This window comes from Prunus dulcis, chromosome 8 (assembly GCF_902201215.1).
Source record: "Prunus dulcis chromosome 8, ALMONDv2, whole genome shotgun sequence".
NCBI lineage: Eukaryota > Viridiplantae > Streptophyta > Magnoliopsida > Rosales > Rosaceae > Prunus > Prunus dulcis.
This window is the reverse complement of record NC_047657.1, coordinates 7,152,899-7,173,717: the sequence shown is the minus strand read 5'-3', so window position 1 is coordinate 7,173,717 and position 20,819 is coordinate 7,152,899. Positions and strand designations below refer to the sequence as shown.

Sequence of the window (20,819 nt, the reverse complement as noted above, 5' to 3'; positions counted from 1 at the left end):
TAACACATTGAACATGACATGTGGTATTCAGAGAAGTCATGTGGGTTGACCCCAAAACACATTCATTCACCTATTTATTGTGAGATACCTAACACATTGAACATGACATGTGGTATTCAGAGAAGTCATGTGGGTTGACCCCAAAACACATTCATTCACCTATTTATTGTGAGATACCTAACACATTGAACATGACATGTGGTGTGTTAAACAATTGAACATGAAATGTGGTGTGTTAAACAATTGAACATGAAATGTGGTGTGTTATACATTGAACATAACATGTGGTGTGTTACACATTGAACATGACGTATATATAGTCGCACATCGCTTGCTTAAGAAATGAGAAATTTCTTATATGTGTGTCCCTACGAAGTTGAAGGCCCTGGGTAAACCACAAAATTGTGGCCCTCGATCCTCTATGTACGATATTCATGTATTTTATTCTTTTTTATGTTCTTACTTTGAAAAAAATATTTATGACCTCAATTTGAAGATTGTAAGATATATAAAAAATTAACAAACAACATATAATCCACACTGCAACTCAACAAGAAGGGGGAAATTTTTAGTGAAATTCTTTATCAAATATATCAAATTCTAGTACGACATACTTAGTTACCCATATCGACAAGAACTTCTTCAAAAATGAGAATCTTAACCAAGCATTTGTAAATTTTAAATTTATTTCCCAAATCCCTATTCTTTATATGCATAAAATTAATAAAAGAGAAAGAAAAAAAACATCATATTGATTTTTTTTTTAAATGGTCAATCATCATACATGTTAAACTATTAGGACTTCAATGTTGATTGAATTATTGAGAAAAAATGGGTGAAGTCAATAAGTGTTTGTTGTTGAAGAGTTCAGCTATCTAACTCCTACCACACATTGTGCTTCCAATCTGTTTATATAGTGGCCAGTTAGTGTGTGTGAGTCGACATTATTTGTCCATGAAGATGTGAGGGTGGATTTCAACAGATTGATACTTGTTTGGTGTCCATGAAGAGGTGCAGATATTTTGTTGATTTTGATTGTCCGTAGGGACTCGGTCAAAAGTTTGCAAGGTTTAAAATGTACGTGAAGGTTTGCTGTCCACCTACAATTCTTTTTTTAATTTCTATTTAAATACCTAATTTTTTCAAATAAGGATCTAAATAAGCAAGTTATCTAATCTAGCTTAAAATTTGATTTATTATATTTATCAGATTCCAAAACTACCCATCTTTACAAGTTAACGTATTATGTGGGGGGTGTAACTAATGGCACACACGTTAAATTTGAAAAGATCTCCAAATGGTTGTAATGGATGTAGGAATTAATTTAGAAACTTATTTGAAATTAAATATTAAATTCAACATTACCATATTATTAATCTATATGTGATTAACATTTTGGTTTATTTAATTAAAAAAATTATGTTGTTTTCCTTTTATGAATTATACGGTTAGTAATCTATTTTATTATAGTTTTATGAATAATAATAGTGTACATTCTAATTATGTTGAAAAATAATTTGATAATCTATTTATTGTTTGTTTTATGAAAAACTTTTTTTTTTTAATGAACCTATTTTTTTCTCTACATAATGTACCTTTTTTTTTTTTCTCTAATAATGTACCTAGTAAAACAATTTATGAAACTATTTTTTCCTTCTAAATAATGTACCCATTTTTAATTTATAAAAAATATGCAAAATTTTCAATTATACAACGTACCTATTTTATATAAATTATTGTGTACCTATTTTAATTTATAAAAAATGTCCGGAAACTTCAATTACAAAGTGACTAACCTATTTTTTATTTAATATTTTTGGTAAATAATATACCTATATTTTTATAAGTATATATTTTTATTTTTATTTTTAATAGGTATATTATTGAATATGTAATTTACAGATTTTATTTTTGTTTGCAATTTTAGGGGGCGATATGTTAGAGGGAATCACAACCAAAATAAATGGGGGGATTGGTATGCTATTAATAGGAAGTATTAATTACAATTATGGCAGTTAATGAAATGATTGAAATAAATTATAAATAAAATATGAAGTCTGGTGGCAACGATGTAAAAACATAGGAATACTATTACCTCTTATATCCTACTGGTCATTTAAGTTTGAAATTAGACTATGCACATAGATTTATATAGTGATAGATATATGTATAGAAAATAGAAAATGTAGGGACCTATATTGGATAAGTCCATCGCAGGTTCATAATGTCGAATGACTATAAGTTTAGAGTGCTACTAAACGAACCCTAAAATTAACTGAGTACACCCTACTACCAAACTATTTATTGAATTATTAATTTATCCTAATATAAAACGACCAAAAAGAATATATTAAATTGTGAAACAAATAAAATTTTAATACATACACCTTACTCACTATATTCAACCCTTATCAGACATAGAAAAGTCTTTGTATTGCTTGGTGCTCACGAATAACTCAGCGAATACTAGTTTAGGATTAGTATTACGAAATTAAAGATTTTGATGAAACTCAAAATCTGAAAAGAGGGCACAAATTCATGTAACAAGAGAAACCTAGTTTATGATTGGTATTAGAGTGTTATACTAGGGCTATTTTTGGTAGTTAAATAGGGTGTACTTAGTTAATTTTACATTTTGATTAAAATTTTAGAGTTAACTTAGATTATAAAGTGTACTCAATTAATTTTAAGGTTCATTTAGCAGAACTCTAAGTTTATTTCTCTTGGTCCCCTACAATTATAATGTGCGACAATCTGGGATGAGAAAAGTGTTATTTGTTTTTCTACCACTTGAGCAAGAATACCAATCGAATTGATGAACTAGTTTTATATATTTATTTGTTCATACAAACGACAATAGTTTAATGAATAATTGCTCAATTTGGCATACTTAGTGTCCTAAAAATATACCTTTATTAAAGTATATTTACTTCAGCTCAAACAGTAATTATATAATATTAAAATTATTTAATCTCTAATCCTATCTAATTTTAACACCCACTCTCACAACTTGGGCTAACACCATTTCCCATGGATTAATCTTTGTTACTATAAACTATATCACGGTTGGTTTGGAAGTGACTATAGGATGGTCAAAATGTGACTTATAAAAAGAAGCATCTTTCACATGCTAAGTGATTCTATTCCATAAAATCACTTAATAGTAATTAAATGACAAAATGTATCTCCCAAAAAATGATTATTGGCCTACTTAAAATCACTCTCAAAGTGATTCTCAAATAATAACCTCATATTGTTATGATAATAAAAAAGATAAACAACTAACTAATTAGACTAATAATTTATTTTATATTAAAAAGATGAACTCCTAGTGCTTTGGTTTTTTATTTATTTAAAAATTTAAGTTGAATAATGAAAGTTCTGCATTAAAAATGCTTGACTTCTTCTCAATTTAGGTGTCGTGTGGTACTAGCCAACGAGTGGACGTTGTTATTCTGCTATTCTACGAACTACTCTTGTCCTTTTGCATTTATTAGTAATATGTACTCATGTAAATCACGTTTAATTGCTCTTTAAGCTTCTTTAAATACCCGGCCTCGATCCTCCTTAAGCACTTCACCAACAAGAAACTAAACCAAACCTCTCTCTCTCTCTCTCTCTCTCTCTCTCTCTCTCTCTGTGTGAAATTGAATTCCTAGCTATATGGCTTCTTCTACCTCGCTACATGAATATAGTTATAGTAATGAATCAGCTGGTATTAGAACAGCAGTACTGGAGGTTGAAACAGTAGGCCATAATGATCCACTGCCTAGAACTACAACTGTAACTAGGTCAGGGCTGGGTGCTGCTCGAAACCGAAACCGGAACGAAAACCATCCAAAGTTAGAAGAGGGTGTTTTCTTGACGTGGGAGGATTTGTGGGTGACTGTGGTTTCTAAGGCAAAGAGTGAAAATGGTAGCAGATCACGTTCAATCCTCCAAGGTGTAACTGGTTATGCCAGGCCTGGGGAGCTTTTGGCTATAATGGGTCCTTCTGGCTGTGGCAAGTCTACTCTTCTTGATGCTTTAGGAGGTAACAATTCACACCCTCTTACTTAATAATTAGTTATAGCAAAATTTTGGTTTTCATCGACATGATGAGAATAAAAATAGAAATTCTCTTCCAGTTCTATATATAGCATATTTATACTTGTGATGATAGGCATGCATAAGGGTCGATTATGAGATTTTGAGGGCCCTATGCGAAATTTAAACTAGAGTCCTCATATAATCTAATGTAAAAATACAAATAGATTGACTAAGACTCGAATCTGGGCTTTGTACTAAGGGATATGCTATAAAAACCAACACAACCAAATACACTTATGTGTCAATGTGTTGCACGCTAGAATATATATAATTTTTATAATATTAATATATATAATATAAACAAAAAAAAACTCGGGGATCTTGTGCAGTGGTGCCACTTGTACCATGCCAGGCCGCCCCTGATATGGATTAGCTACTAGAATGGGCTTGTTTATAGAAATTAGGGATGACAAAAATCCCTGCGGGGGCGAGTCCCCTACCCTAACGGGGGGAGATTTCGAGGCCAAATGGGTATTAAGTACGGGAATCTCAAAACTTGAAAAATCCTCGACTAGTATGGGGGAGGGGATGGTATTGGCGTCCCCATCCCCGAACTCGACCCGAAAATATATATGTTTATATTTAAATAAATATATATATAATTATAATATTTATGTTTATTTCTAAGTTAACCTCCCTCTCCTAATTCTTCCTAATCTTCTTTGGAATTTCATATTGAAGTGATTTTGAATAGTTGAGTTGAACTTTATAGTTAATTTGGATGTGTTGAATGATAAATTAATATGAAACTTAATGTTAAAACCCGTTGCCATCCCTAATAGAAATGGAGAGAGAGAGAGAGAGACGTCACGGTATGTGAGTGTATACCTATTTGTGTTCTCCTCACGTGGTGATGGGTGATGTGAAAGAGAATGCCAATCACAAAGAACTATACACTCCGTGAAAGATTTCGCTATCTATTTACTTTTTGAAGCAAAAGATGACTTTAAGTCTACTATCATAAAACGTGTACAAAATAACAAATCATAATGTACTGTAGTTACTGCATAATTTAGAACCTAGTGGAGATAATTTCTGTGATTCCCGAATTTTCTTCTCTTGAGTAATTGTGCTAGGTTGAAAATCTCATGAACGACAATTGTTATAAATAAATACAAAATCAAAATTCAATTTATAGACAAATGTGTGGTTACTAAATTAAAAACATTATGGGATTATTTAATTATGAGTAATGTTATTTAGACACGCAACATTGATCATATTAATTGATCATCTTATATGGCAGTTGTTGTGTCATGTCATGTTAATTAATAAATATTGCCATGTGTATTCTATTTTTTATTTATTCTTTTTTCAATAATCCTTTAAATAAAAAAACAAAAAGTGAAAAAATTATAAAAATATCCCTAGCGTCCCTGGTCTGTAGCCTCCACCAAATTTATCCATCTCCATCCTCCATTGTTGTTCCTGAGTTTGCTCAATAAGAATGAAATTAGCGGATGGGGAGATCATCATTCAAACTATCACCATCACATGACATGAAGTTTTTGACAAAAAATAAAAAAAAGTTTAGAGAGAGAGAGAGAGAGAGAGAGGGAGATCTTCATTCAAACCCATGGCTCTCCTTCTCTATATCAGGTGATGTTAATTTATTGAGAACAATTACAGATGATGATGATGTAGCAATATCAGGTGATGTTAATTTATTTAGAAAATGCCTAAAGACAGCAAATATAGATTTCTTTAAATGCGTCGCAGTTCATCCTTCTACAATCTGGGTGTCGCTGGCTTCGGAATTTGGGTGGCTAAGGGAGGGCATGAGAGAAGCAGAGTGGAGAATAGACGTGAGGCTACAGATCAAAGACGCTAGGGTTTATTTATTTATTTATTAATTTTTTCACTTTTGTTTTTTTTTTTTTAAGATAATAAATAAATAAAATAGAATACACATGTCAATATTCATTAATTGACATGGCATGAGACATCAACTGGCACATAAGGTGGTCAGCTAATGTTGTCAATGTTGTGTGTCTAAATAGCATTACTCTTTAATTATATATGTGTGGATTAACCCTAAGCACAGGTCAAATTTTAAGTCATGTGCTCATGATACTGCAGGGAGATTGAGTTCAAACACAAGGAAAACAGGGAAGATCTTAATCAATGGGCAAAAACAAGCACTGGCATATGGAACTTCGGTAGGAAGATCAAGTGAAAGGACCCGCCCCAAATTTTCCCAAAATCCGGGACGAACCCTTTGGAATTCCTGACATCACCCCGATGCCGGGCCCACTTACTAAAGACCGAGACTTTCTGCCGAAATTTCGGCAGAGTCTCCCCTATAAATGGGACATTTCCTAAAATTCCAACCTGCATAAAAACACATTTAATATCCCCAACTGGTAGCATGCATAATATAAATTCATGCAATTTACATAAATGGCCTTCGGCCATCCAAAAATTCTCAACAAACTAACCCGCTAACAGGTCAATTCATGTCTTAAACAAGGCAATAATAAATTCAAATATAAATTATGACTAACGTTTAGTCTGCGGCTGCACCTAATAACCTTAGGCTGCCTACGTACCCTCCTTGAGGGATCAAGCCACACGTAGTTCTTCCATAAAACCCAATTCCACATTTAGGCGATACCTTATATCATTTCTCAGTATTTCACATAATCTCCCCATACGCCGGTACAACCAACGCCATGTATGGGGCCTGTCAACACGCCGGATAACCTACGCGACGTGCGACCATACCATACTATCATATATCTCCCCATACGCCGGTACAACCAACGCCACGTATGGGGTCTGTCTCAAAGCCGGATAACCTACGCCACGTGAGACCTGCACATCATATCACATAACTCCCCATACGCCGGTACAACCAAGGCCACGTACGGAGCCTGTCTCAACGCCGGATAACCTACGCCACGCAGGACCTCAACATCGTATCACAAATCTCCCCATACGCCGGTACCACCAACGCCATGTATGGGGCCTGTCTCAACGCCGGATAACCTACGCCACGTGAGACCTGAACATAATATCACAAATCTCCCCATACGCCGGTACAACCAACGCCACGTATGGGGTCTGTCCACACGCCGGATAACCTACGCCACGTGGGACCTCAACTTTCACTTGGTGGTACTCATAGTGAATCCCAAATCCGGGGAGGTACTTAAGGTAATGCGTATAGCACTCCAAACTGACACTCTAGACTCTTTTGTACCCTTGTACAAAAGTATATAACTTTAGTTATATAAACAAATATTCTAATATTGCGTAAACCCCAACAATAGTCTAGCACCAGATAATCCCCCTGGGAAGGTGAGATTACTCCGGGAGACTCACGGTCAACCAAGGGTCAAACTACCCTAACCCTGGTCAAACGGGGCCACGGGGACCACGACCTCCAAACTCCAATCCGAAAGTTCCTATGGGTTCTATAAGGTATAGGACACTTGTCCTGCAAGTTTGGTTCAGATCGGACGGTCGGATCGCTCACGATCGCACGATCTAACGGTGAATATAAAATATAAACTTTAAATTATTGAATCGGAACATCCGGGGCTCCAATTCGCGATCCGTGAATTCGTCCGCGATCCTAAAAATACCTAGTTTAACATATATTATTTTCGAGACCATCCAACGGTCCCAACCTATCGAACCCTGATAACGCCCGATAGGCGATATCCGTTCGATAGTCAAACGACGTCCGAATTGAGATCCGCGAAATCCTACGCGCTCGTGACGGCACGAGGACCTCAAAACTGCCCAGAGACATGCCACCACCCTCGCCCACGGGCCGCCACACGCGCGGGCAGACCGGGTGCCCAAAGCGATAACGCTTCGCCGAAAAATCTTGGAACCGAGACTCCAAACTCCTACCCTAGGTAAAACACCCCATTTGGAGCCACTTTTGTTCTTGGACCACCCCCAAAAAGTGGCCGGAAATGGCCGATTACGGCTGCCGAAGTTCGGCCGATTTTCAATTCGAAAATCGGATTGCCTACGCTATGAATCGATCAATTCCTACCCAACCAGCAGCTAGAACATGCAGAGAGGATGAATTTCCATACCTGGATCGCCAGAAATGGCGGCCGGAGGAGGGAGATCGGAGCCGACGAATTTCGGGCGACATCCGGGCGAAAATCGCCATTTTCCGGCGGCTGGAGCGGCGGCCGATCTCGGGGGAGGGCTGGGTCGTGACGCCGAGGCCGAGCCGGTCCTTTTGGCACCGGTCCCGACCGCAGCCGCGGCCGGTGGCCGGAGATACGAAGAGAGAGAGAGAGAGGGCCGACGGGAGAGAGAGAGATCGCGGGAGAGAGAGAGAGAGAGAGAGAGAGAGAAACCAGATTTTTTATAAAAAAATCCCATTTCGAAATATTTACGATTGTGCCACTGAACTTGTTTTGCTCGTAACTTCTTCGTTCCAACTCCGAATTGGGCCCACTACGTGTCTATGAACTCGTCTCAGCATAACCTATCCAAAAATACAAGTCACGGTCCCAAACTCTCTCCGGTTAAAAATGTGACTAAAATACCCTTAAATAATTAAATAATTAAATAAGGGTTAAATTTGGGGAAATTTGGGATCGGGGTGTTACAGACTACCCCCCTTATAAAAATTTCGTCCCCGAAATTTCCTACCTGTCACTCAAAGGGTTATGAGCATTGGGCCCGCATCTACTACTCGGGTTCCCCAGCTTTTTCTCTGAAAGCCAAACGCCTTTATTTGTGATTTGATTCTCTTTTAGCTCTCCCACTAAAAGAGGAACCGCGTTCTTTGACTTGTTGATATTTTCCTTCTTTCTTCAGAATCGATAGGCAGCATTGCCAACACGATGCTTTGAAAGGAAGGTCAGAAAGGATCGTTTTTACCGAATTGTAATCATCATCGATCTCTCTCGACCATGATCCATTTCTGATTCCGATGAAAGATCTCTACTCAAACGTGCTCACACGAGAGGAGACCCCCAAGTACTCTCCATCTTCATAGGTAGGATTACTCAATCCATTTGGGTCTTCTCCTTGGATTTGACCACAGTATTCCCACCACACACGAGCCTCTTTCTCATAATCTCTTCCACACTTGTGATTTCGATTATACTAACGCCACCTCTCAGACCTTGGACCCCTTGATCCAATGTCGGGGAGTTGCTCGTCCTAGAGAAAGGTTGTGCTCTCAAAATCTCCGACTCCGTGCGCTAGGCACACAGTCGAAAATTAGCAACATGTTCAGGCGATGGAGGATCCCTATAAGTAGGTTGATCGACACCCTATCCTCCTGCCCATGCGGACTCAACATCGCAAGGTGCCATCCCGAGATGGAACCCATTTTAATCCCCACAACTTAAGGATGCACATAGTGTGCAAGGTCCACAGAAAATTGAACCTAGAGCTCTGATACCAATTGAAAGGACCCGCCCCAAATTTTCCCAAAATCCGGGACGAACCCTTTGGAATTCCTGACATCACCCCGATGCCGGGCCCACTTACTAAAGACCGAGACTTTCTGCCGAAATTTCGGCAGAGTCTCCCCTATAAATTGGACATTTCCCCAAAATTTCAACCTGCATAAAAACACAATTTATATCACCAACTGGCAGCATGCACAATATAATTTCATGCAATTTATATAAATGGCCTTCGGCCTTCCAATAATTCTCAACCAACTACCAAACAATTCAAATACAAATTATGACTAATAAATAGTCTGCGGCTGCACCTAATAACCTTAGGCTGCCTACGTACCCTCCTCGAGGGATCAAGCCACACGTAGTTCTTCTGTAAAACCTAATTCCACTCTCAAGCGATACCTCATCTCGTTTCTCTGTATTTCACATAATCTCCCCATACGCCGGTACAACCAACGCCACGTATGGGGTCTGTCAACACGCCGGATAACCTACGCCACGTGCGACCATGCCATACTATCATAATATCTCCCCATACGCCGGTACAACCAACGCCACGTATGGGGTCTGTCTCAACGCCGGATAACCTACGCCACGTGAGACCTACACATCATATCGCATAACTCCCCATACGCCGGTACAACCAACGCCACGTATGGGGCCTGTCCCAACGCCGGATAACCTACGCCACGCGGGACCTCAACATCATATCTCACAATCTCCCCATACGCCGGTACAACCAACGCCACGTATGGGGCCTGTCGACACGCCGGATAACCTACGCCACGTGCGACCTCAACACAATATCACAAATCTCCCCATACGCCGGTACAACCAACGCCACGTATGGGGTCTGTCCACACGCCGGATAACCTACGCCACGTGGGACCTAATCTTCACTTGGTGGTACTTGTAGTGAATCCAAGATCCGGGGAGGTACTTAAGGTAGTGCGTGTAGCACTCGAACTGACATTCTAGACTCTGTTGTACCCTTGTACAACCATATATAACTATATAGTAATTCTAATATTGTGTAAATCCCAACCATAGTCTAGCACCCGATAATCCCCCTGGGAAGGTGAGATTACTCCGGGAGACTCACGGTCAACCAAGGGTCAAACTACCCTAACCCTGGTCAAACGGGCCCACGGGACCACGACCTCCAAACTCCGATCCGAAAGTTCCTATGGGTTCTATAAGGTATAGGACACTTGTCCTGCAAGTTTGGTTCAGATCGGACGGTCGGATCGCTCACGATCGCACGATCTAACGGTTAATATAAAATATAACTTTAAATTATTGAATCGGAACATCCGGGGCTCCAATTCACGATCCGTGAATTCCTACACGATCCTAGAATTACCCAGATTAACATATATTAAATTTGGGACCATCCGACGGTCCCATCCTATCGAACCCGGATAACGCCCGATAGGCGATATCCGTTCGATAATCAAACGACGTCCGAATTGAGATCCGCGAAATCCTACGCGCTCGTGACGGCACGAGGACCTCAAAACTGCCCAGAGACACGCCACCACCCTCGCCCACGCGCCGCCACACGCGCGGGCAGACCGGGTGCCCAAAGCGATAACGCTTCGCCGAAAAATCTTGGAACCGAGACTCCAAACTCCTACCCTAGGTAAAACACCCCATTTGGAGCCACTTTTGTTCTTGGACCACCCCCAAAAAGTGGCCGGAAATGGCCGATTACGGCTGCCGAAGTTCGGCCGATTTTCAATTCGAAAATCGGATTGCCTACGCTATGAATCGATCAATTCCTACCCAACCAGCAGCTAGAACATGCAGAGAGGATGAATTTCCATACCTGGATCGCCAGAAATGGCGGCCGGAGGAGGGAGATCGGAGCCGACGAAGGTCGGGCGACATCCGGGCGAAAATCGCCATTTTCCGGCGGCTGGAGCGGCGGCCGATCTCGGGGAAGGGCTGGGTCGTGACGCCGAGGCCGAGCCGGTCCTTTTGGCACCGGTCCCGACCGCAGCCGCGGCCGGTGGCCGGAGATATGAAGAGAGAGAGAGAGAGGGCCGACGGGAGAGAGAGAGAAGTCGCGGGAGAGAGAGAGAGAGAGAGAGAGAAAAACCAGGTTTTTTATAAAAATCCCATTTCGAAATATTTACGGTTATGCCACTAGGTTTCTTTTGACCATATCTCTCTCGTTACAACTCCGATTCGAGCCCACTACGTGTCTATGAACTCGTCTCAGCGCGACCTATCCAAAAATACAAGTCACGGTCCCAAACTCTCTCCGGTTAAAAATGTGACTAAAATACCCTTAAATAATTAAATAATTAAATAAGGGTTAAATTTGGGGAAATTTGGGATCGGGGTGTTACATCAAGAACTTTATATCATAATTCCTTTCTCTTTTGGCTTAATGAAGATATAAATACGAGTAATTTATAAAGCTTTCAATATCTCTTTTCATAATTTAAATATCATCAACACAGGCATATGTGACACAAGATGACACTTTGATCACAACTTTAACGGTCAACGAAGCCGTATACTACTCGGCTCAGTTGCAATTGCCAGACTCCATGTCCAAGGCAGAGAAGAAAGAGAGAGCAGAAATCACAATAAGAGAGATGGGTTTGCAAGATGCCATGAACACAAGGATTGGAGGGTGGGGATCTAAAGGCCTCAGTGGTGGGCAAAAGAGGAGAGTCAGCATTTGCATTGAGCTTCTTACACGCCCAAATCTTCTCTTCCTCGACGAACCAACAAGTGGCCTTGACAGTGCAGCTTCTTATTATGTCATGAGCAGAATTGCAAACCTGGATAAAACTGATGGAACTCCAAGGACTGTAATTACATCCATCCATCAACCTAGCTCTGAAGTCTTCCAACTTTTCGACAATCTTTGCCTTCTGTCCGCCGGAAGAACTGTCTATTTTGGCCCTGCTTCTGCAGCAAATCAGGTGACTAGCTTACTATTTCTAAATTTGGATCCGTATAGCTGTAGAGTTAACTGCTGTTATTTTCAATTGATTGCAGTTTTTCTCTTTATGTGGTTTCCCTTGCCCAACTCTCCAAAATCCATCAGATCACTTCCTTAAGACTATAAACAAAGATTTTGAGCAGGTAAGCCTTTTTTTTTTTTTTTGAAAAATGCTAGGCTTACTACATTTTTCATACCCTATTGTATTGGTGGGCTCCACCTCTACTAGAGAATGAAAAATGTGGTAAGCCTATCATTACTCTTATTTTTTTGGGGTAAAGTCCTAGTCGTATTTGATTGGAACTTTTCTCTTTATGTGGTAATCAAGAGTGCTCAAGCGCTCATTGGTTAGTAATTAATACCGTGCTAATTAATGACTCGGTTGAGCCCATCCCAAATGTAATCGCATGATCCAAACTGTTCATTGTTTAGGACATTGAACAAGGCATGGTTGGAAGCACACCCACAGAAGTAGCGATTGATACTCTAATAAAGTCCTATAAAGAATCTGAAAGTTATCAGCAAGTTCAAAGACAAGTAGGTGAACTATGTAAGCAGGTATAGGCTAGTAATCAGATTCATATATAGCTCCAATTATTTATATACCATGCAACACTATCCTTTCAAACGGTAGTTGATTCCCAGGATCATGGGAGGGGCCAAAATCTATGATTAACATAAATTTATATGAAATTTAGGATTTCGGTGAAGAATTGGAGAAGAGAAGCCATGCTGGATTTCTTACACAATCTTTCGTACTTACAAGAAGATCCTTCATGAACATGTATCGAGATCGAGGCTACTACTGGTTGCGCCTGGCTGTCTACATTACCATGGCCTTAGGCTTGGGCACTATCTATCAAGATCTTGGACATGGTTATGAATCAATTCAGGTGATTTGTTTTGTACATAAAATGCTTATGTTGCCAAATTTAATATGGACGAAACATTTAGTGCAACAATCAACTTGATAATTTCTGCATCTAATTCACAAGATAACATGTTATATATCATCACACTCTCTCAAACTTAGCATTGATCATTAAGAGTTCTGTGTATGTATTACGTAATATGTGGTTGATATTGACAGTTTTCTAAGCCTAACTTACTTGACAAGAGAACACTATATAGGAAATTGTTCGAGAGCTGTCTTATAGTGTTGGATATATTGATATAAAACTTATTAGATTTCTATTGTTCCAGGCAAGAGGCTCGCTGCTCATGTTTGTATCTTCATTTCTAACTTTTATGGCTATCGGTGGATTCCCTTCTTTTGTGGAAGATATGAAGGTAAACTAATTTGGAATAGGGTTGGATATGCTAAGTTTTGCACTTCTGTAGTTTACATCATAAGTGCCGTATATATTAATGTTGCTAAACATAGTTTTTCTCTTGTAAACTCAGGTATTTGAACGAGAAAGATTAAACGGGCACTATGGTGTTTCTGCATTCGTTTTTGCCAACACATTTTCCTCTGTTCCCTTCTTGATATTGATTTCAGTGATTCCTGGCACCATAACTTATTACGTCGCTGGACTTCACAAAGGATTTGAACACTTCATCTACTTTGCTTGTGTGCTATTTGCTTGCATGATGCTGGTTGAGAGCCTGATGATGATAGTTGCTAGCATTGTGCCCAACTTCCTCATGGGAATAATCGCCGGCGCTGGAATTCAAGGGCTTATGATCATGTGCGGCGGTTTCTTCCGACTACCAAACAATATTCCCAAGCCTCTGTGGAAGTTCCCATTGTACTACATTGCGTTCCACAAGTATGGATACCAAGGACTCTTTAAAAATGAATTCATAGGCACAACATTTCCTAGCAGTGATCAAGGAGGAAAAACATCCAGTCTCAGTGGGGAACATATTTTGAGAGATATATGGCAAGTCGAAATGGGTTACTCTAAGTGGGTTGATCTTGCAATCTTGGTAGGGATGATTCTTCTGTATCGAGTTTTGTTCTTGGTTATCATCAAGGCCACAGAGAAAGTGAAGACTATTGGTACAACTCTTTTGCCAATGCCTCTCAATAAGCGAAGCATGCAAATATTGGTCAATCCGTCCTCTACGCCTGTGCATGGAGAGAATCTGTAGTGGTAGTAGCATAATACAAATGGTATTGTTGGTATTATAAATTAGGGCTTGTCCAATATATTTCCTTATAATTTCTATTTTTTAGATATATATATGTGTAAAACTCAATTTCAAACTTAAATGAGCAGTAGGATATAAGAGGTCGTAGTATTCCTATGTTTTTACATCCTTGCCATCAGACTTCATATTTTATTTATAATTTATTCCAAGCATTTCATTAAGTGTCATAATTGTAATTAAAACTCCCTATTAATAGCATATCAATCACCCCATTTTTTTTGGTTGCCATTCCCTCTAACATATGGCCCCTTAAAATTGCAAATTAAAAAAATATGTAAATTACATATCCAATAATGTACATATGAAAAATATAAATATAAATATATACGTATAAAAATATAGGTATATTATTTACCAAAACAAATTAACAAAAATAGGTCAATTACTTTGTAATTGAAATTTTCGTACATTTTTCATAAATTAAAAATTGGTACACAATAATTTATAGAAAATAGGTACGTTGTATAATTGAATTTTATGCACATTTTTTATAAATTAAAAATAGGTATATTACTTAGAAGAAAAAAATAAGTTCATTATACTAGGTAAATTGTTTTACTAGGTATACATTATTAGAGAAAAAAAGGTACATTATTTAGAGAGAAAAAATAGGTTCTTTATACAAGGTAAATTGTTTAGGGGAAAAAATAGGTACATTATTTAGAAAAAAAATAGGTACATTATTTGAGAAAAAATAGGTACATTATTTTGAGAGAAAAAATAGGCTCATTTAAAAAAAATCATAAATAAAAAGATGATCAAATTATTTTTTATAAAACAAGTAATAAAGAAAAAAAATAGGTACAATATTTGAAGAAAAAATAGGTTCATTAAAAAAAATGTTTTAAAAACAAAACAATAAATAGATTATCAAATTATTTTTCAACATAATTTGAATGTACACTATTATTCATAAAACTATAATAAAAAAAGAATACTAGTCGTATAATTCATAAAAGAAAACAACATTAATTCCTAAATTTAATATTGAATTTAAATTATTAATACTTTAAATAGATTACTAGTCGTAATTCATAGAAGGAAAACACCATTAATTCAAAAATAGATTACTAGTCGTAAAATAGATTACTAATACTTTAATGTGGAATTTAATATTTAATTTCAAATAAGTTTCTAAATTAGTTTCTACATCCATTACAACTATTTGGAGATATTTTCAAATTCAACGGGTGTCATTAGTTACACCCCCCATAACACATGAACTTATAAATAAGGGTAGTTTTGGAATTCGAAAAATACAATAAATCATATTTTAAGTTATATTAGGTAACTTGCTTAGTTGGATCCTGGTCATCAGGTATTATTTGAAAAAATTGGGTATTTTACATAGAAAACTAAAGGAAAGGGTTGTAGGTGATTTAAAATGAATTTTATGGGTCTAAACTCAATTTACTATATAAATTAAGCATGAAGATAGGTATTTCTAGCAGTATTGGAATGGAATAGGAAGTATGTGTGCAATAAAGTTGAAGTTGTACTATATCCAATATCTAGTGAGTATTTTTTATTTTCTAGTTATGAGAATAATATAATTAATGTTGATCAGAAAGGATATTTGGATGCATTGCATGTAACGACCCGGTTCAAAATAAATTGGTAAATATTAGTTTATTCAGATAAAAGACCACTTTGCCCCTAGAATATTTTATTAGGCTTAAAGTTGACTTTTTGACTGGGAAGAAATTTGGGAATTTCGACTATACTGTTGAGTAGACCCCGGTGAGATGAGTCCATAGACACGAGGTGAGCTCGAATCGGAGTTGCGAAAAGGGTTTGATAAAATATGGTTCTCTCTCTCTCTCTCTCTCTCTCTCTCTCTCTCTCTCTCTCTCTCTCTCTCTCTCTCTCCTCGTGCCCTCTCTCTCTCTCTCCCATACGGTCTCTCTCTCTCTCTTCGAAACTCCGGCCACCGGCCACGGCTGCGGAAGGGACCGGTGCCAAAAGGACCGGCTCAACCTCGGCGTCACGACCCTGCCCTTCCCCGACATTGGCCGCCGCTCCAGCCACTGGAAAAAGGTGATTTTTGGCCAATTTTCGCTCGAACTTCACCGGCTCTGATCTCTCTCCTTCGGCCGCCATTGTTGGCAATCAAGGTATGGAAATTTATCCATTCTTCATAATCTAACTGATGGTTAGGTAGGATTGCATCGATTTTGAGCGTTCGTAGCTTGATTTTTGATTGGATTTCGACCGATTTTGGGATCGCGATTCCGGCCACTTCCTGTCAGTTTTTGGGATAGTCCAGAACAAAAGTGGTTCCAAATGGGGTGTTATACCTAGGGTAGGAGTCTTGAGCCGTGGTTTTGAGATTTTTCGATGATGCGTAATCACTTTGGACACCCACGCGTTGCCCGCGCGTGAGGTGGCACGTGGGCACTGTAGGGGCATTGTGTCCAGATGCAATCCACTTGTTGTCCCGAGCGCGTAGGTGTGCTCGGATTCCAATTTGGTTGACGTCCGAACCCCGAACGAATTTCACCTATTGTACGTTATCCGGGTCTATAGGTTTGAACCGTTGGATAGTCTTGAATTTAATATATGTTAATCTAGACATTCTTAGGATTGTATGGAATTCAACAGATCGTAAAACGGAGTCCCGGATACTCCGAAAATGCCAACCCTAGGGTTAGGTTCCTAGTAACCGTTCGATCGTGTGATCGTGAGCGATCCGACCGTCTGATCCGGACCAAACTTGCAGGACGTGTGTCCTAAACCTTGTGGAACCCATAGGAACTTTCGGACCGGAATTTGGGGGTCATGGGCCTGGTTGACCGTGAGCCTTCCGAGGCAGTTTCACCCATTGGAAGGTATTAGGATAACATTTTACCGAGTCTAAATTTTCATTTGAGGTTAAATTGAAAATTGATTCGATTTAGGATTTTCCTTAGAGGTTGTTGCTTTTCATTAATTAATATTATTTGATCATAAATAAAGTATTTTATGGAATTTGTGTAAAAACAAGCGTTAAATAATATTTAAATTGTTCTAGGATCTTTATAAAATTTATGTTTATGTGCATGATCTTTGGTCTAAAAATAACATTATTTTTCTGATTAAATTATGTTGCAGTCTACTATAGACTGGTATCACTAAATTGGGATTACCTCTATTATTAGTTTAGATAATTGAGAGTATGTCAGTTTGAAGTGCTATACGCACTACTCTAAGTACCACCCTGTGATTGCTAGGTCCCACGTGGCGTAGGTTATCCGGCTTGAGGACATGCCTTATACGTGGCGTTGGTAGTTCCAGCGTATGGGGAGATATTATGATATTATGTTGAGGTCACACGTGGCGTTGGTATTTCTGACGTATGGGGAGATTATGTGATATGATGATGAGGTCCCACGTGGCGTAGGATTTTCCGGCATGCGGACATGCCCGATACGTGGCGTTGGTAGTTCTGGCGTATAGGGAGATATTGTGATATTATGTTGAGGTCACACATAGCATAGGTTATCCGGCGTGTTCACAGACCACATACGTGGCATTGGTAGTTCCGGCTTATGGGGAGATTATGTGATATGATGATGAGGTCCCACGTGATGTAGGATTTTCCGGCGTGAGGACAGGCCCCATACGTAGTGTTGGTAGTTCCGGCGTATGGGGAGATATTGTGATATTATGTTGAGGTCACACGTGGTGTAGGTTATCCGGCGTGTTGACAGACCTCATACGTGGCGTTGGTAGTTCTGGAGTACAAAGAGATATTGTGATATTATGTTGAGGTCACACGTGGCGTAGGTTATCCGGCGTGTTGACAGACCCCGTATGTGGCGTTGGTAGTTCTGGCGTATGGGGAGATTATGTGATATGATGATGAGGTCCTACGTGGCGTAGGATTTTCCGGTGTGCGGACAGGCCCATACATGGCGTTGGTAGATCCGGCATATGGGGAGATATTGTGATATTATGTGATTGTCAGGTCACCCGTGGCGAAGGGTTTTTCGGCAGGATGACAGACTCCATACGTGGCGTTGGAATTTCCGGCGTATGGGGAAATTATCTGATTATTAGAGAGATTGGAATCAAGATTTTATAGAAAGAGCTACGTGTGGATTGATCCCTCATTAAGGGTACATAGGCAGCCTAGGGTAGTGCCTAGATGCAGCCGCGGGTTAAACTTTACTTGTGTATTATTGAGTATGATGCAGACCTTGTCGTTGATCCTGCTATCTGAGTGAGAACGAGATGTGTTTGTGTTAGGAGGTTAAAACCTCGTATGTTGGATGTTGAGAAAATTAAATGTAGTGGATTGCTTTGACATTCTTAAGTGTGATTGAATTTATTGTTTGCCTTGTTTAAGGTATTAATTGACTTGATAGCGTGCTTGGTTGTTTGCTTCGAATTATCCGAAGGCCGAAGGCCGTTAATGTGAATTGCATGTTGTTACATTGTGCATGCTGCCGGTTGGGTTATATTAAACGTGTTTTATGCATGTTGAAATTTTGGGGAAATGTTCAATTTACAGGGAAGACTCTGCTGAAATTTCGGTAGAAAGTTTTGGTCTTTAGTAAGTGGGCCCGACATCAGGGTGATGTCGGAATTTCCACAGAATTCGTCTCTAGTTTCGGGAAATTTGGGGCGGGTCCTATCATTGCATGTCCCAAGTTACATGAAATCAGAGAATTTTAGAAGTGTGGGGAATGAATGTAGTGGATGTTGAAACCTCGTATGTTGGATGTTGAGAAAATTAAATGTAGTGGATTGCTTTGACATTCTTAAGTGTGATTGAATTTATTGTTTGCCTTGTTTAAGGTATTAATTGACTTGATAGCGTGCTTGGTTGTTTGCTTCGAATTATCCGAAGGCCGAAGGCCGTTAATGTGAATTGCATGTTGTTACATTGTGCATGCTGCCGGTTGGGTTATATTAAACGTGTTTTATGCATGTTGAAATTTTGGGGAAATGTTCAATTTACAGGGAAGACTCTGCTGAAATTTCGGTAGAAAGTTTTGGTCTTTAGTAAGTGGGCCCGACATCAGGGTGATGTCGGAATTTCCACAGAATTCGTCTCTAGTTTCGGGAAATTTGGGGCGGGTCCTATCATTGCATGTCCCAAGTTACATGAAATCAGAGAATTTTAGAAGTGTGGGGAATGAATCTCTCCGACGGCTAGAAAAACCTTTGTTCCCGGAAACTAAAGAGAAAGAGGAGAGAGAAACAAGGAGGAAAGACATAAAGGGTTGAGAGGTTTTGATTGATTGTAAAAACAAAAAAATTCAAATCCATTAAAGGCATATTTGTCATTCTTGACGTAGAGAGTCCACTAGGCATCTCCTGAGTTGAGGTGCGAATTTGTGATTCCACAGGCAATTGTTTGAGTAAAATTCTGCATGGGGAATATTTGTGGGTTCATTTCTCAGTCTTCAATCTTTCGTCTCTCTTGACCTTGATTCCTGTGAAACAAATATGAGTAAATGGACCTCACCTAAGGGGTGTTGGCCAAATGCCTTCCAATGCCTAAGTTAGTTCAATTGAATCTTGATAGGGTTTTTGGAGAATAATCCTTATTTGGTTTGGATTATTCTTTCCCCATAAAGATGATAGGAATTACTCCAAGAGATTTGGTAGAAATTTGTTCCTTGATTTAGGGAGATATTCCTATCTTAAATAGAAGATAATTACCCTGATTCCACGTGTCACCTTCTTATTGGGAGGCGAAATATGTGTTCTCGCAAATGCACCCTATCTTCTACATGGCGCTTGTGAGGCATGGAGGAGATAAGAAATATTTATCGGACTCTCCAACTGCATCTTGTCTTTCTTCTTTGAGTTGGGTACCTAATCGGAGTGGGCTTTTGACTTCTTCTTGGAGTTGGGCTCCCAATGAGAATAGGCTTGTGATTCATCCTTGACCTAGGATCCTCAACCTTTATAAATACAAAGCTTCTCTTCACTTCTTTTCAAATTGCAAACTTGTTATCCTCTACTTTCTATCCTATGAGAGAGATCTTGGAGGATTGTACTGCTTGTCAAGGAGAGAAGTTGTCGTGCATACCAAGGTAGGTTGAACTTTTTTTTTCTTTCATTTTTTATTCTCGGCGAGGACCAGCTGGGTAGGAATGGCTAGTTGTCGTCGTAACTGACACCGTTGCCAGCGGTGGTTGTCACCTTATATGGATACACTTTTTTGCTCGCGGTGAGGACCAGCTTGGTGGGCCGGCTGGTTGCTGTTCTAGCGCGGAGGCTGGAGTGACTGG

General features: G+C 39.0%; 1 protein-coding gene across 1 annotated transcript; it reads left to right on the top strand.

Moving 5' to 3' along the window:
- Nucleotides 1–3,580: 3,580 nt before the first annotated feature.
- On the top strand, nucleotides 3,581–14,699 carry LOC117637937 (ABC transporter G family member 11-like). The gene is made up of 8 exons (XM_034372988.1): nucleotides 3,581–4,033; nucleotides 6,169–6,248; nucleotides 11,948–12,418; nucleotides 12,495–12,581; nucleotides 12,871–12,996; nucleotides 13,137–13,331; nucleotides 13,642–13,728; nucleotides 13,843–14,699. Exons 1-8 carry the CDS (start codon nucleotides 3,664–3,666, stop codon nucleotides 14,533–14,535), a joined length of 2,109 nt encoding a protein of 702 aa, XP_034228879.1. The 5' UTR covers nucleotides 3,581–3,663; the 3' UTR covers nucleotides 14,536–14,699.
- Nucleotides 14,700–20,819: the final 6,120 nt, after the last annotated feature.